Raw genomic sequence first — 15,395 nt, forward strand, 5'->3', positions numbered from 1 at the left:
CGGGGGTTATTAAGCCTTGCAGTGGGGCTAGCCAGGCACTGCAAGGGTTAACTGCTCGTTTGTGTCTAGATGTTAAAAGAACAAAGATATACTCACCAAAAGCTCAGAGACGGCCAGCTGTCATGGCACTCCTTCCAGCCTATCCCCTCCTTTGCAGCACATTAGCACGTCCCTCAGCACCCTGACGTCTATGAACACTGTAATGATGTAATGATTTACTGGACCTTAGACCCTTACAGAGGAGGGGGAGAGACAATCCAGAGACCGGTCTAAGAAAAAGCCGGCTCGGAGCTTTGGGTGATTTTAGCTTTTTTTAAAAAAAACAACTCAGACACAAATGAGCCCCATATCAATGTATGGGATTCTTCATGTCAGTGGTTCAGCGCGGCCAAACCGCCCTGGTGTGAATGTGCTTCTGCGTTTACTTGTTTTTAAAAACAAAATTTAACAGCAGTTAAGAGTCTGAAACATTTAGACACTGATTTAATAGTAATTTATGATGTGCTTTATGCTATATACTCGCCATTTTCTCCTTTAACTCCAGGTTTTCACTTCTCAAGAAGGCAGCTTCCCTTTGAGCATCCCGAGTTACAGTTTCAGCATCACCCATAGATTGTTTCAGCTGAAACACTTCTTCGCATAGTTTTTCATTGTCACCACCCTAAGAAAAACACCAAATCATACAAAATTAGTGAGAGGAATGCATACAAAAAGGAGACAGCAGGTACGGTTGAGGGAAATCCTCTAGAAAATCTGACAACTCCAGGAAGAGTCAACATCCCAAGCACAGCCCCCCTCCCCTGCTTACACATCCTAACCCTCTCCCCTTCTGAAATGTACAATTACTCTGCCCCTCCATTCAGCCACAAAAGGGGAATACTATAAAGTGTCACTTAAGTGATAGCTCTGAGGCTGCTGACATCACATCCAAGATGGCATCACCCAGGAGCAGTCTCAGGGTTTTTGGATGTCCAGACGAGAGGCCTTTACAGGTAAATAACATGCACAAAATACATTAAATGCACAGATAGTTTAATAAGATGTTTGGTTTAAATGTATGGTCAGGCAATGGGGGTCTCTTCAAAATGCAAGACATTGTTTCCACTCCTCATAGTTAGAGCCGACTTGTGACAAAGAAGCTGTCACAGTTCGGCTCCATTGATCGGGAAGTGAGTGGAAACATGCACAGGTCTGCTCACTTTCGGATTGTCTCCCTGCAGTGAGCGGTCAGTCACCTCTCCCCACAGGGATTCCTCCCTCCCCGATCCAAAAACTGAACCGTGCCAGTCAGATCTTGACAAGCATTAATCTTTAGAGGGGGGAGACAAATAGAATAAGTACACTATTTTTCTCTTGCCTGGTTATGTGCACTTTCAAACAAATAAATTGCAGACCACTGAAATGCCAGTTTCCTATCAGTCATACTGATGCTTAGACTTACTCGGGTCAGTGACTCGGATCAAGTATAGACACGCTTCTGACATTTTTCTTTGATTTGCAACATGCTTGCTCTTAGCCTGATTCGGAAGCACTGAAGCCAGACATAGCCAGGTAACTAGCATTTACAGAAGTAGGACAGCCCAAGAATTCCTCTTATAACTGGTGTACTTTAATGCACAAAGAACATTAGAAAAGGCAGCAACAGCGATTCCAACTACACAGATAAAATGTGCCACATCACCATTAAACAATATACTTTGTCAAAACTGTGATGAGTAGCGAGGAAGTAATCATGATCAAGACCATCATTCTGTACAGAATTTACCAAGGCCTACTACTGCAAGGGCAGTAAAAACAGTTCAAGCGGGAATGAGAGGGGGAAACCTGTAATCCCCGAGCCAATAATATTAACCCCTTCATGACTGAGGCCCTTTTTTCAATTTTTGCACCCATGTTATATTCCAAATTTTAGGCCTGAAAATGACGTAACACCCCCCAACATTATATATTTTCTGAATGCCAAGACCCTATAGAATAAAATGGTGGTAGTACAAGTGACAAACAGAAAACTCCTGGTGCTGAAAAGTCGCTGAGCAATTTAGTTACATCTTGAGTGAAGGCACAAACCTCTGATATTTTTCATTTTCATCAGTCTATCATGAATGCTGCTGCCAGACTCAGCCACCTTACCAACCGTTCAGTGTCTGCCGCCCCTCTCTGCCAATCCCTTCAATGGCTCCCAATTGCCCAATGAATAAAATTCAAAATACTAACACACAAAGCCATCCACACCTTGGCCCCCGACTACATCTCCAACCTCATCGCAAAATATCACCCAAAACCGTCCTCTTCGCTCTTCTCAAAACCACCTGTTCGCCGGCTCTCTAATCACCCCTCCCTTGCTTGCTTCCAGGACGTCTCCAGAGTATCTCCCATCCTCTGGAACTCCCTACCCCAATCTGTCCACTTATCTCCTACACTGTCCATTTACTTCTTCCACTAACTCAATCTAAACAATTACATTTTGTATCACTTGCCCCCGCTACTAGATTGTAAGCTCTCACGAGCAGAGCAACTCCTAGCCCTGTTGTACCGAAATTGTATTGCAACTGTCTCCCCCATTTTGTAAAGCGCTGCGCAAACTGTTGGCGCTATATAAATCCTGAATATTAATAAAATCACTGCTACAAAGCCTTGGACAATCACTATATTGAGGCAACATTGCGCTAATGCACTTGTGTTAATGTGCTTTATGGCATACGGTAATGGGTGCTAAGGCAGTCCATTCAAGATGAATAGATTGCCAATGCACCGCAACATATGAAAAACATACATGACCCTTTTTTAAACATGCACCACAATCCATGGCATGTGCATTATGGTGTGCTGCATTAAGCTCAGGTGCAAGGGCCTTGCCATGCATTGTGATAATGTGCGCGTTTTAGTGTGCACTGCCACAACACACATGTGAATGGGCACAAAATGTGGAGCAACCTTTTACAACTGGACAATAGCCAACACCTTAAAAACATACATAATATACACTGCTGTCACAAATAAACATACTATACCATAGATGTAGAGAGATCAGAATATCTGGCTTTTTTCAAGAGCTCTTCAGCATCTTTTTTTAATTCAGCTATTTGCTTTTCTTGATCTTGTAAAACGTTGGATTTATTTTCTAGTTCAGCCTGAAATTTTAAAAAGGATAGAAAAACAATAAGTCACACTTTAGTTAGTCAAAGGTCTTACATCTTTTGCTACACATCCATAAGAATGGTCAAGTATAATCACAAGATGTAAGTTTTCCCAGATATGGTTTACAACATAGGACCAACTAGCCTTTTTAGCAGATAAAGGGCTATACACAATGTGCATTATAAAACACATTCCAGTAACACACCACAACGCACTGTGCATAATGGTGTGTTACATTTTGAAAAAGAAAAAAAAGGGGGGAGAACAGGATCTGTTTTTTGTGCATTGAGGTGTGTTCAGTGCCAATCCCAATTAATGGCCTGACCAACACAGCACATCTTTTTAACACACTAACCCCCATCAAAGACTTTATATTCTTTAAACCAATAACAGTATTCGAGGCCATCATTTTTATTATTAAAAGACATACAAGTTTGAAATTGCACTAGAAAAACCTCACCTCCAGTTCTTGATTGTACAACTCTGCATTCTCTAATACCTTCTTTAAATTGCCAATTTCATGGATTAGTTGTGCCTGGAAAGTAATTAGCAATAGGGCAGGGAGCATTAGCCAGCATTGTTGATTAGAAAGCCATCACCAAAAGAAACAAACACAAACAGAAATGTAAATTTTGGTGAAATTTAGAAATGATTCCAGCAACCCGGCATTAAGAAAAATTTTGCGCACCCCAAATCGCCTCTTTTCTCCGTAACACCACATACACACAGAGACTTGTACAGATCCTTTAGATGCTAAAGTTTACTGGAGGTGTTTTACTGTGTACAGTTTTGAAAGTTTGCCAGCTCTCAGCTCTTGTGCTGACAAATATGCTGACCCCCTTCTGAAGCTGAGAGCTGCTAGCCGATTCATGATTGAATACCTTGAGTCAATGACCAGGAATACAGCATACATCAAGTCCTGAGGTACTGAGGACACTTGTTTAGCATGCCAACCACGAAACAAGCATTTTTAAAAGAACTGGTTAGCAACACCAGACTATTACATCAGTAGAGGCTTCCTTTAAAGGGTCTTTCACCTCTTACTTACGCAAGAAGACAAAGTCTTAACGAAGTGTTATAAATACACGCTCAGTGAAACTTTCCTAGGATCAGAACTAAATGAGACTTCTCTGTGTATATATGTGCATGGAGAAAGTCAATGTGTTATAACACATGCAGCAGAGCAAAAAGGTGAAACATGCAACTCAGGATTGCATCATTATATATTCAATGGTTACTAGATACGCGAGCATTACAGCTAAGATTATACTATTTAGGTTCCCTCGTAGCCAAATAAATGCTCCAGAGGAAGACTGCACCATAATGGATTTCTTCAAATAGTGCAGAAAGTGAAAAATACAATAATGTATACTTTAAAAAAAAAAGGCGAAACAGTATTATATCAAATGACATGCACATGAAAGATCCATTTGTTTTGTTCTCAGCAACCTTGGTACTATACGTGTTCTACCATCTTGACCTGTCCAAAGTAGGTTTTTCCTTGTGCCAGCATCACAAAGCTACAAAAGTCACCATTATTAAACATACATATAAAACTACACACAAGACAGGCAGGTGAGGGGAAACCTGTTCTGATAACATCTGCCTACATTTAGATTTCCCTTCGTAGTAGAGATTTCCTTTCTTCCTGTTTTGTCTCTGGGACAGGAAGTAAAGAAAAATCTACAAAAATAAATAAAAAACAAAAAACACAAAATACACAACATGACAAATGTGTTAACTATATTAAACCATCTTTAGATGTACTTTAAATGGGAGACTAAAATGTCCCAAAAAAAAAATTACAGCTTTAAAAACTGCATTCAAAATATTTTACATATATATATTTCTTAGGTTTATTCATGGCAAAGCATACTAGGTTATTTACCAAGAAAGAACTACTGTCTCTATGCTTCTTGGCTGTCCATGCAATATGTTCCTGTCTTGCCAGGTAGAGAGCCAAGGACCCAAAACAAAGTGTTCCTGCTTTGTATAAGGTGCCACTTTCAGACTACAAGTAGTGAATATTAAATAAATCGTAAACCTATTCATATTTACCTGATTGAATTTTTTTTTTTATTTGACACAATGTAATGCAATGTTCAAACACAGCATTTAATAAGTGTAAAATACACCAAGTTTAAACGTTTTCAGAACATACTTTAATAGTTACAATAGAGAGGCATTACCAAGAGTTTGACTTACCTCTTGCTCTTTTTGCGTTTCTTTCTCCAACATTTCAAACTCATTTGTTTCATTTTTCTCTTGAATATATTTTTCCATTGTGGCAATTTCTTGTTTCAGGCTCTCGTTCTCCACAACAACACTATCAAAGTCCTCCCGCAAAATAGCCAGTTCGTTTAGAGCCGTTTCCTAAGGCAAGGAACCTTGATTACATTTTCATCACCTATAACATTTACAAAAGCAAACCACTAAACCAGCACTTACTTTCTCCAACATTAGAGCTTCACAAATTTGGAGACTTTCCACTAAGTTACTTTGCTGATTCTGAAAAGAAATATACAAATTAATGCACAAATAAAAGAATATTAATGAATTACGCAAAGTAGCATCACACTATCATTTCAGTAACCTTGCTGGTGAGGAAGGTTCTGCAGCCTTTTGGTCAGTGAGGGTGTGACACTGAACAAACAGGGCAGTATATTCTTTGCACTCTATAGAGGACAAGTGTGACATGGACCTTAAAGCAGACCTTTACATTCAAAAATCTACTTCTACCAATGCATCCCTCTGTGTATGATGAATAGTAACAGACATGCCTGGTGTAAAATGCTGTGTTTTTGAAATGCTTACATTTGCAAAGCATTCACTTCCTGCTTTGAAAAGGCAAAATGACTTCAGTTTGTCAAAACAATGCACACTGGGATTGCCTTGTCATCAGCAGAGCATTGCTGGGAAATCTCATGAGATCTCAGGGAAAGGTATTTTCCTCCCCTGAAATGGATGTGCGTGGTCACATGTCCCAGAAATACAGAAAGTAATAGGAGAGCTAGTAATCTGCCCTTAATAAACATGGCCACTGTCAAGAGGCTGGGGAAGAAAAAAAAGGGGAAAGCTATGCAAAGAATACAAAACCTGCAATTTTCTAGTATGTCATTGTAGATTGTCATTTCTAAAAGGTGTGTTTGTTATTTTAAATATATGGGTAAAGGTCGCGCTTTAAGCAAAAGAGAGATTTTCCACTTAAACCGCATGCACATCTAAAAATAGGATTTTTGTACTCACCGTAAAATCCTTTTCTCTCCGTTCATTGAAGGACACAGGCAACAGATCGTAGATCCTGAATGGTAGGGTAATATCGCCACCTGCAGGAGAAGGACGCTAGGCACAAAACTAAAGACCAATTACAGCCTAGGGGCGGCCCCTGCCGGTGGCCAAACCCCCCACCTGCTGACAAGTCTCCAGTTTAGCAACAAGCAGTTAGGAGTGTACACCCCATAAAACAGCACAGTGTTTACATTGGCGCAGTGCTATTTTTGAGAAGCAAAGTGGGGAATGTATGAATTAAATTGCAAACCTAAGTGTATATACTGTAGGTCTCAATCTTTCTCACTTATGTTTTGCAGGCTTTGACCTTAAGAAAGGCTGGCAAGTCTTTAGAGTGTGTCCTCGTTTTTCAATATACAGTATATGTGTTTGTTAAATTCTCTTCTAGAATGGTGTTACTGATGAAAACAGCAAACCAATTCTGTAGTTGGTCAACAGAACAGCTTCTGAACTACTCCGGATAAAAAAAAAAGCAAACAGCAAAGGATTGTATAGCTTGCAGTTACTATGGGGTGCATGAAAATGTAGACCTACTAGCTCTGTCAACCACTCCTTCACCCTGAAGGAGTGGTTGACAGTTAGTAGACCTACATTTTCATGCACCCCATAGTAACTGCAAGCTATACAATCATCTGCTGTTTGCCTTTTTTTTTATCCGGAGTAGTTCAGAAACTGTTCTGTGTTGACCAACTACAGAATTGGTTTGACCAAACCCTGAAATCCTTACTTGCACATACGATAGCTACAAATTTTAGATTACAGTAAGAAGAGACTTTCAACTACAATATGACGTTGGCCATCTTCTATGGAGAGACCTTTAGAACTAGTACTCACACTTGTTTCCAGATCTACTATCTTCTGCTCAAGCATCATTATTTGCTCTTGACAAATATCATGGATCTGACTTGAAAGGTGTTCCTTATCACATTTCTCTTGCACCTGATCCGTTTGTGTGCACTGATCTGAAATGTTCATTTTATCTTGGCTTAGTGTAAGGTTTGAATCCAAAACTTCCAGCTGTTCAGCTGCTTCCAAACCAACCCTCATTTCATTCCTCTCAGGCCTATTTTGTAATTTATCTTTAAGACTAGTTATTTCCAGTTGATGTGCTTTCACAAGTGTATCTTCCTCCTCTTCTTTAGCCTCAAGTTGTTGCTTTAATTTTAAAGTCTCTTTTTCAAATGATGCTCTTCTCTCAACTTCTGCTGCATAATCTTTAGTAATGGTCTTTAGCCGATCCTCCAACTCTGCAAGTTTCTGCTCCAGCACTTCGTTATTTTTTGGCGAGGAGGAATCCTTTAAAAGAGCACTGTATAAAAAGAATGGCAGAAGGTGAAACAGTGACAAAATGCATTAACTTTTAAATGCATGTAAAACTGCTGAAACCTTGGGATTATATGCAGATTAAAAAATCCAGCGCATTCACTTATGTTTTAAGCACTTCAGCAAAACCTCCCTTCCCCATGACAGCCAGATTAGACAACATACAGGTCTGGTAGTTTACATAACCCTGTGCATATCAGACTTCCTGACTGTTTACATACACAAGCTCATTTTAGGTCCATGAAAGCCCAAGAATGTGTCCCTTTAAAAAAAGGCTAGCAATGATAGATCCTATATTTCTCTGACTGGCTCTTATTAATATATGACAAGGTGCAAATATTTTGGTCTGAGGCAGGAGGAAGTTCTTCTGAAGACTTGCTGCCAAAACTGCTGCAAGGTATTTACTGGTAGGTTTGGTAAATGATCTTGTTTTAACTTGAGCCAAACATGCAGTATCGGGCCTGCCTTTTCTTTTATGCCAAGATGCTGCTGGCAAAAAGGCCTTCTTTGGGCAAAGAAAAAAATAAATAAAAAGGAAAAAAAACTTACACCTGCAAGAGGGTTAGTGCAAGGGGAGTCAAACAAAGCTGTTAGAGACTTACCTGGTCGCAGCACCTGTAGCTTCCTCTGGATGTTGTAATGTCCCTCAGCATCCTGACGTCTAATGCAGGTCAATGGACCTGCATAAAACGTGATTACATCAGCGGTCCTTAGCCAGAGCGAAGGGGGGAAAAGAGGCTGCAGGGACAAGTCTAGCAGACTGGAAGGAGATGGCAGGCGTGGGAATCAGGTAAGAAAAACAGCTTTAATAGTGTCCCCTAGACAAACAAGCACTAAACCTTTGCAGTAGGGAATAGCCCCATTGCAAGAACAAGTCTTATTTGCCTGGAGATGTGCTTTAATAGGTGTAATTCTCCTTACTAGGGCCGAATCTAACGATTATTTTCATAATCGATTAGTTGGCAGATTATTATTTTTTTCCGATTAAACGGTTAAAAGGAAAAAAATGACATACCATCTTTTATTTAAGCTGAAATATACAAATGGAGTGTTGCAAAGTTTACTTCAGTATAAAACTGCATGCACATTTTTTGCAATCGCACGGTACCAAGCTTTCCAGTGCGGGTGAGAGGCACGTTTGGGGTGCCATTGAAATGAATGGTACAACACATCCTGCAGCAGAATTTGTCAGGCCGAAACCAAAAACGACTTTTCCCCACTAAATATATATCATACATACATACATACATACATACATACATACATACATACATACATACATACTCCTCCAGGTCCTCCTATGCTGATTGACAGCAGGCAGTGGACGGGTACAATAGCCAATCTGGTATTGGCTATTGCAATTTAAAATAGCCAACAGCAGGCTGGCTATTGCGCCCCGCCACTGGATAAGAAACTTGACGCAGGCTTTCTACCACGGGCAGAAGAGGGGGAACAAGGGGCGGCAGCATCAGAGAAGGGGCACGGCATCAGGGGAACTGAAGAGCCACAGCTGTCTATACTCCCCACTGGGTGCCACCTGCAGCGCTCTGTGTCCACTCTGATTGAAGTAATTTGAATAACTTGAAGTAGACATTTGGCACTACCCATACTTAGAGAACTATGGGGTAATCTTTTTATCATAGTTCTCCTCAGGGCCATGGGAGGACATATACCAACTTCCTCTCGTGACACAAAGCTCAGTATATACTGAGCGTCACAGATCCGACAATGTTGTGGAGATCCACCCAGCTGGCTGATTGACAGCGGGCTCTGTCTATCTAGAGGGAGAGCCAGCTGTGCTCGTCCCCTCCCCCGTCCGTTCCTCCAGTCAGCACTGGAGGAACGGAGAGGGGGGGACACTGCGGGGAGCTTTGGCTGACAGTCACCACTCTCTGCAGGGAGATGATCGACCCTTTTGACATCTAAAATGAAGATAACATTGTATATATCGTTTTTTACCTTTATGCGATGTATAACATGTATACAGGTCTATGTGGGCTCGGCAACGCACTGGACTCAGGGCTCGGCAACGCACTGGACTCAGGGCTCGGCAACGCACTGGACTCAGGGCTTACCTGAGGCCCCGCAGAGCCCACCTGAGAGTGACCCTGCAGAGCACACCATGGATCCTGCACAGCCCGTCTGAGACTCTTCTATGGTGGGCTCTGCAGGGCCTCAGGTGGGCTTCTCGCCAGGGGTTCCTTTTCCTGTACCTCCTCCCAACTCCTCTTACCTGCTGCTGCTGGGGCCTGGCCTCCTCCACCCCTTTCCCTGTCACCTCTGCCATGCCGCCCCTGGTACAGCTGATACTCCTAGAAGAGGCCCCCCCCAGGCTGCCCAGACCCCTCACATGGGTACCGGCCGTACCCCCTGATGGCAGAGTTCTATCAAAGTTTGTGACTATGTTACAATGTGTGACTGGTGACGTGGTCACACATTTCAATGTAATCCCACCCAGTTTTTTGCTGGTGGAATGTGTGACCGCCAATAGCACATAATTATGTGTCATTACTAAACATTTCTAAAAGGTGTGTTTGTTATTTTGAAGATGTGGGTAAAGGTCTACTTTAAAAACTTTGCCTTTGTGCAGGAGCTTCCAGTAAAAGATCTCTCACTGCTGTTCTCTCTACTTGTGCAGGGTGAGTGATCTTGTATCTGGCACTTCCCGTTTTCTGCAGGCAGACTAATCCATCTATTTGTCCTGGTGATCAGTGTCATGGAAACTGAAAGTTAAATTTTCAGTTGTTACTAGAACAGGCAGTAAGGGAAATCCAACATGGGCAGTTGTCTCAATGACAACGGTCTCAGAGGGGACTTCACCGTACTTTGGAGATCTCCTATCACTTCCTCTTGTGTCTGAAACAGAAAGTAAAAAGGGAAATCTCCCCAATAGGACACAGATAAACAAAAAGTAATGCTCCGGGCAAGGGTTTAACCCTTTCACTGCCAGGCGCTGTGCTCCACTTTTAACCTCAGCAGGCCGACCATTTTTACAACGGGCACCTCCATGTATGACATTCCCTGAATGCAAAAGTTCTGCCGTGCAAACAGTTGAAATGTGATTTTAAAAGAAACAACCATGCACTGTGATGCGTTGAAACATCACACTGCAGCACATGTGCACAACGCATAGCAGTGCGCACATTGTGCAATGGGCCATTATTGTGTTGGTGCACTGCTCAGGGTTGTCCATCTCAACTGCATAATACTAGTAATTTTGCTTACATAAACCAGAATAATGCTCGCCCCCACAGCACATAAAGTTGGACACTGGTCCTCTTCTTCTGAAATGCCATTGTTTTATGGTTAACTTACAAAATAGTAGATACTGTAGCCTTGCCTATGAAGACAAAGTGACAGTGTCTCAACAAAGCCCACCACCCACCCCCTTACTCAATATCAGCATTCATTCCTTCCCCACTCCCTTGCTCCTCTGAAGCCAGCCCTAAAGGATTGGCATTAGCAACCCAGAGGAATGTCGACGCTACTCCGTATGACCGTGCTCGGGCCTACCGACTGGCTGATAGGCCTGAGCACTATGACAAGTGGGACTATGACAAGGGGGGAGATCACATGCTCTTTACGATCTGCAAGTGACAGGTATTGTAACCAGATGTAGAGGAAGGAAGGAGCGGCGAGGAAGTGCTGGTAAGGTGAGTATAGGGGAAGGGGGTTGAAGGTGCCATTTGCAGAGACACTGTCAATTTGCCCAGTTTCTCCTTAATGCAAGTGTTAATTAGGTTTTAATCAACATCTGCTTCCAGTTTTAAGAAAAACAAAAATTACTATTGAAAAGTTATACCTGTTGTGAAGCTGTGCATCAGAATTAAGATCAATCATTGAATGATGAAAAGCAGACTTCTCCCTTAAAGTGACTCTGCTTTCAAAATCCCATTCTGGATAGAAATCATCAAAAACACGGTTTGTCTCATCAATATCTGAAAATTCTGTGCAAACAGCTGAAGAAAAAACAAAAAAATTATTTAAGATTGGGGGAATTAATGCAACTGTGAAGCACTGGAAATAAGCTAGTCAGCATATTACAAATACTTACAATCATCATGCTCAGGTAATGTCTGCAAATGAGATGATGTTTTAGCTCTTTTTGGAAAACTAGCACCAATTTTGGATCCAGCATCAAATGGAGCAACACCTGAACTGTAGAGTGTACTTTTAATTTTTTCAGCAGCCCATGTAACTCTTCTTTTTCTTTTAGGCTTGAAAAGGAAATATAGGTAGAAAAATGTTATTGATATAACAAGAAAACAAGCACAAATGCTAAGGCTTATCTTATGAACCAAGTGTACAAGAGAACCACTAAGCAAAGGCTGGTGCAAAAATGGCAACAGTTGTCCATTTTACTTGAAGGCCTCTGCCTGGTAATGCCAACACAGAATCTAAATGCACTGCCAGTATGAATCAATGACGCCTACAGACACTTGTGCACGCATGAAATTATGGCCATAGTAGACACAGTCTTTGTCTGTTCTCATCTTCAAAAACATTTTGTTTTAAAGGGATAAAACATGGTTAATGCCCATGTTTTGTAGAGATGTAATGAAAGTTTTTGTTTTGCCCTAACATACTTTAAAGTGTAACCTCCAAAATTACCCCAGCATATTAAAGCTAGGCACCTCCAGATGCTTATCAGTAGCCATATTTTAAGAACCCATTTCTGTTACCTGCTGCTCAGCCCAACATTCGTAAATCTATGTAGCATCAGATTCTCAAAGTGAAGCTCCAGGCAAACTGTTAAACATACCGTTTAAATACTTGGATGTCAAAGCATTTTGAATTAACAGCAAAAGCTGTTCACCGATGAATTTGCATTCTAACTTTTGCCCCATTAGCAGGTGTTCCAGGAAGTAACATAGCTAAACTAGGAAGTAGAGAAACTTTTTGGATGTTCTTTGGCAAAGATGTAGAAATCATAAGAGTGGCTAAACAGAATAAATCCTTTAGCAGGTAAAACAGTGAACATATGCACTCCAAATGCGTATCTAGCCACTTGCCTGGGGTCCACTTCATAATTGGTGCTTATATTTCATGTGCTAGTGTGTTAGTTTTGGTTGGGTTGTTAAACGCAGTAACAGATTTTGCTTTAAATTCCATCAAAGTAACTGCAATAGATTGCTTTTATAAACACTCTCTTACCTGTTCTTCCTGGGACACAGCAGCATCAATAACAATATTTTTCAAATTAGATATCCGCTCCGCTTTTTCTTTTTGAAGTTGTTGTATTACTGCAAGTAGTTGGGAATGTTCTTCTTTGGCCATTTGCTCGTTTGTTTTTGACACAGAAGACTCCTAGAGATGTACAATTTTATTTGGTTAATGAAAAATACTGAATGTAATTTCATTAGCTGTACTCATAAAAATGACCTTGTTTATTGGTCTGCATAAGGACTGACTACTCTAAAGTTAAAATGTATTTTACTTACCTCTAAGACTTCAAGTTGCTTCTTTAAATCCATTATTTCCTTTCTGTATCTCTTCAACAATGCTTCATCATCTAGGACCTCATTGACATGAGGCTTATTTTTAACATTCTTTGCAGCACTTGCAAACTGAAAAGATAATAAAAAAACATTGCAGTGAAGGGTCATTTTGAAGGACAAATGGAACTGTAAAAGAAACACTAAAAGTACCATCCAAGGGGAGCAGCTGCTACTACAAACCAGCCCATTCTTATTTGTGCATTGCGGGGAAGGATGGAATTTCAGTGTCATTACAGCAACTTGCAAACACCAACACTGTCAGTTAAGAATTAGGTAAAGCCCGAGTAAAGCCCCAGGTTTTATTTTGATATGCAGTCAGGCTGGTTTTTTTTTCACTAAGTGTATATGGTTTTTATTGCATGATTTACCCTGTGTCGGCAGCACACTGGAGAGCTGTACTGCTGCGATCACAGAGTGCAGTGGTCTGTGTCTCCGGTCCAAAACTCCCCCTGCACACTGCTCCATTCATCAACCCTGCTCCAGAAGCAAAAATGTTGTTGAACGGAGCTCTATTCAAGGGCAGCATTTAATTGCTGGTGATCAGGACACTGTGTGAAAGAAGCACTCTTGGCCTGCCTCCAAGAATCAGAACCCAAACTACACTTAAAATATTTTTGGTTTAGTGGGGATGGTTAGATCCTCTGTAAAGTTTTATTGCTGTGGATCCATCACTTTCCATTAGGGTTCTTTCAAACATGCTTTGAGAATTTAGTGAAAGAGCAACATCTGATTAATACACCTATAGTGTTAACAAGGCATAAGGGAGGCATCAAAACTGCTTGAAAATTGCCCTGCAAGTAGGGGAGTGTGTTAAAGGGTCAAGTGATGTAGTAAAGGTAAGTGACCAGCATCGGCCACACTTCTATTTTTTTCTGAAGGAGTCTCAGTAGCCGGGCAGACTGGAGCGGTTCTGGCTTGCATTTGCAATGCCTGGGAATGGTATGGCTGGCACTGCTTTGGATGACACTGATAACAGCTGGCATTACAGGGTGGCATAGGTTAGGCTTTCATAGGTTGCAAGTACCTAGCTAGAAGCTGTCCTCTTGCTGGCAAAATGCTGGCTGTGTACAGAGAGGAAATGGCATCTGCACTGTCCACTCACTAAAATTCCCCAGTGGTTTCTGGGATTGCAAAACCTCATATGCCTCTCCTAAAAACACCTGTGCCCGAATAATGCTATAGGAGCATTGACTGAGCATTTGAGGGCCATTTCAATATACTTTAATGGAATTTGTCTAGCGGTAATGCCTCCAGAACGGGACATGCATTTTTTGACACACAGCAAACACAACGCAAACACCCATGTGTGAACAGCACTGGGCGGTTGCTTTATCCCCCATGGGAATTAATAGATGACAGAGGCGCTAAACCACTTCTCTTATGCCTGGTTTTAAACACATGTGTGAAAGAGGCCTCACAGTGAAAAACAAGGGTCTGTAGGATAAGGGGTACAAGTACTAAATCTCTTTAATGGAGCCCTGCATAGCAGTAAAAGACCTTACTATATCCAAAACTAAAAGCAAAGATTTTGGCACGAGATACTGCTAAGTATAAAAGTAAATTGTAACAGTAGCTAACTAACTAAACGTATTTGTTGTAAACTGATGGCAGAGCTGCATACAGACAGCCACTCACTTAGCAACACAATGTTACGCAGTTCCTAAATGTTTGCAGAGATAGTAGTAGTAATAAACATACAGCTTTCTATCATTTATTTTGGTTAAAACAATGTGTCACTAAATATAAGCAAATCCATGCGTATGTTAATTACCTGGAGTGTGCTCAATGTTTCCTCAAAGGAAACAGGTGTAATGGTACAGATTATTACAGTCTTTGTATTTCCACCCAGAGAATTCTGAAGAATCCTTGTCAGCTTGCTGTCTCTGTAGTTGATAAAAACTCTAAAAACACAGATAGAGAAAAATATGAACCAATAAAAATGTTAAGCATAAGAAATCTTAAACTTGAATTTACAAATGTGACAACATATTTATACACACATAGTACTTACCCAGGTTGATCATCACTAAGTTTCTTAATGACTTGCCCAATGATAAACAAACTGCGGTTGATGTTGCACCCTTCTTTTAACCTTACACCTGAAGAATATATAAAAGTACATGTAAAGCATAAATCGCCTATGCCTCA

General features: G+C 41.0%; 1 protein-coding gene across 1 annotated transcript in view; it reads right to left on the reverse strand.

Annotated features, from left to right (window-relative positions):
• The window catches only part of CENPE (centromere protein E), an 86,051-nt gene that overhangs the window by 56,841 nt on the left and 13,815 nt on the right, over positions 1 to 15,395 (reverse strand). Inside the window, exons 10-22 of the mRNA XM_018558978.1 lie at positions 15,259 to 15,346; positions 15,019 to 15,148; positions 13,191 to 13,316; positions 12,904 to 13,056; positions 12,432 to 12,434; positions 11,804 to 11,966; positions 11,552 to 11,708; positions 7,261 to 7,735; positions 5,587 to 5,646; positions 5,344 to 5,511; positions 3,599 to 3,673; positions 3,012 to 3,131; positions 524 to 661 (exon numbers count right to left, since the gene is read on the reverse strand). Of these exons, the coding sequence (XP_018414480.1) occupies positions 524 to 661; positions 3,012 to 3,131; positions 3,599 to 3,673; positions 5,344 to 5,511; positions 5,587 to 5,646; positions 7,261 to 7,735; positions 11,552 to 11,708; positions 11,804 to 11,966; positions 12,432 to 12,434; positions 12,904 to 13,056; positions 13,191 to 13,316; positions 15,019 to 15,148; positions 15,259 to 15,346 (1,856 nt within the window). The remainder of the gene's footprint in view (positions 1 to 523; positions 662 to 3,011; positions 3,132 to 3,598; positions 3,674 to 5,343; positions 5,512 to 5,586; positions 5,647 to 7,260; positions 7,736 to 11,551; positions 11,709 to 11,803; positions 11,967 to 12,431; positions 12,435 to 12,903; positions 13,057 to 13,190; positions 13,317 to 15,018; positions 15,149 to 15,258; positions 15,347 to 15,395) is intronic.

The sequence above is a fragment of the Nanorana parkeri genome, unplaced genomic scaffold, assembly GCF_000935625.1.
Source record: "Nanorana parkeri isolate BGI_ZX_2015 unplaced genomic scaffold, ASM93562v1 scaffold372, whole genome shotgun sequence".
Taxonomy (NCBI): domain Eukaryota; kingdom Metazoa; phylum Chordata; class Amphibia; order Anura; family Dicroglossidae; genus Nanorana; species Nanorana parkeri.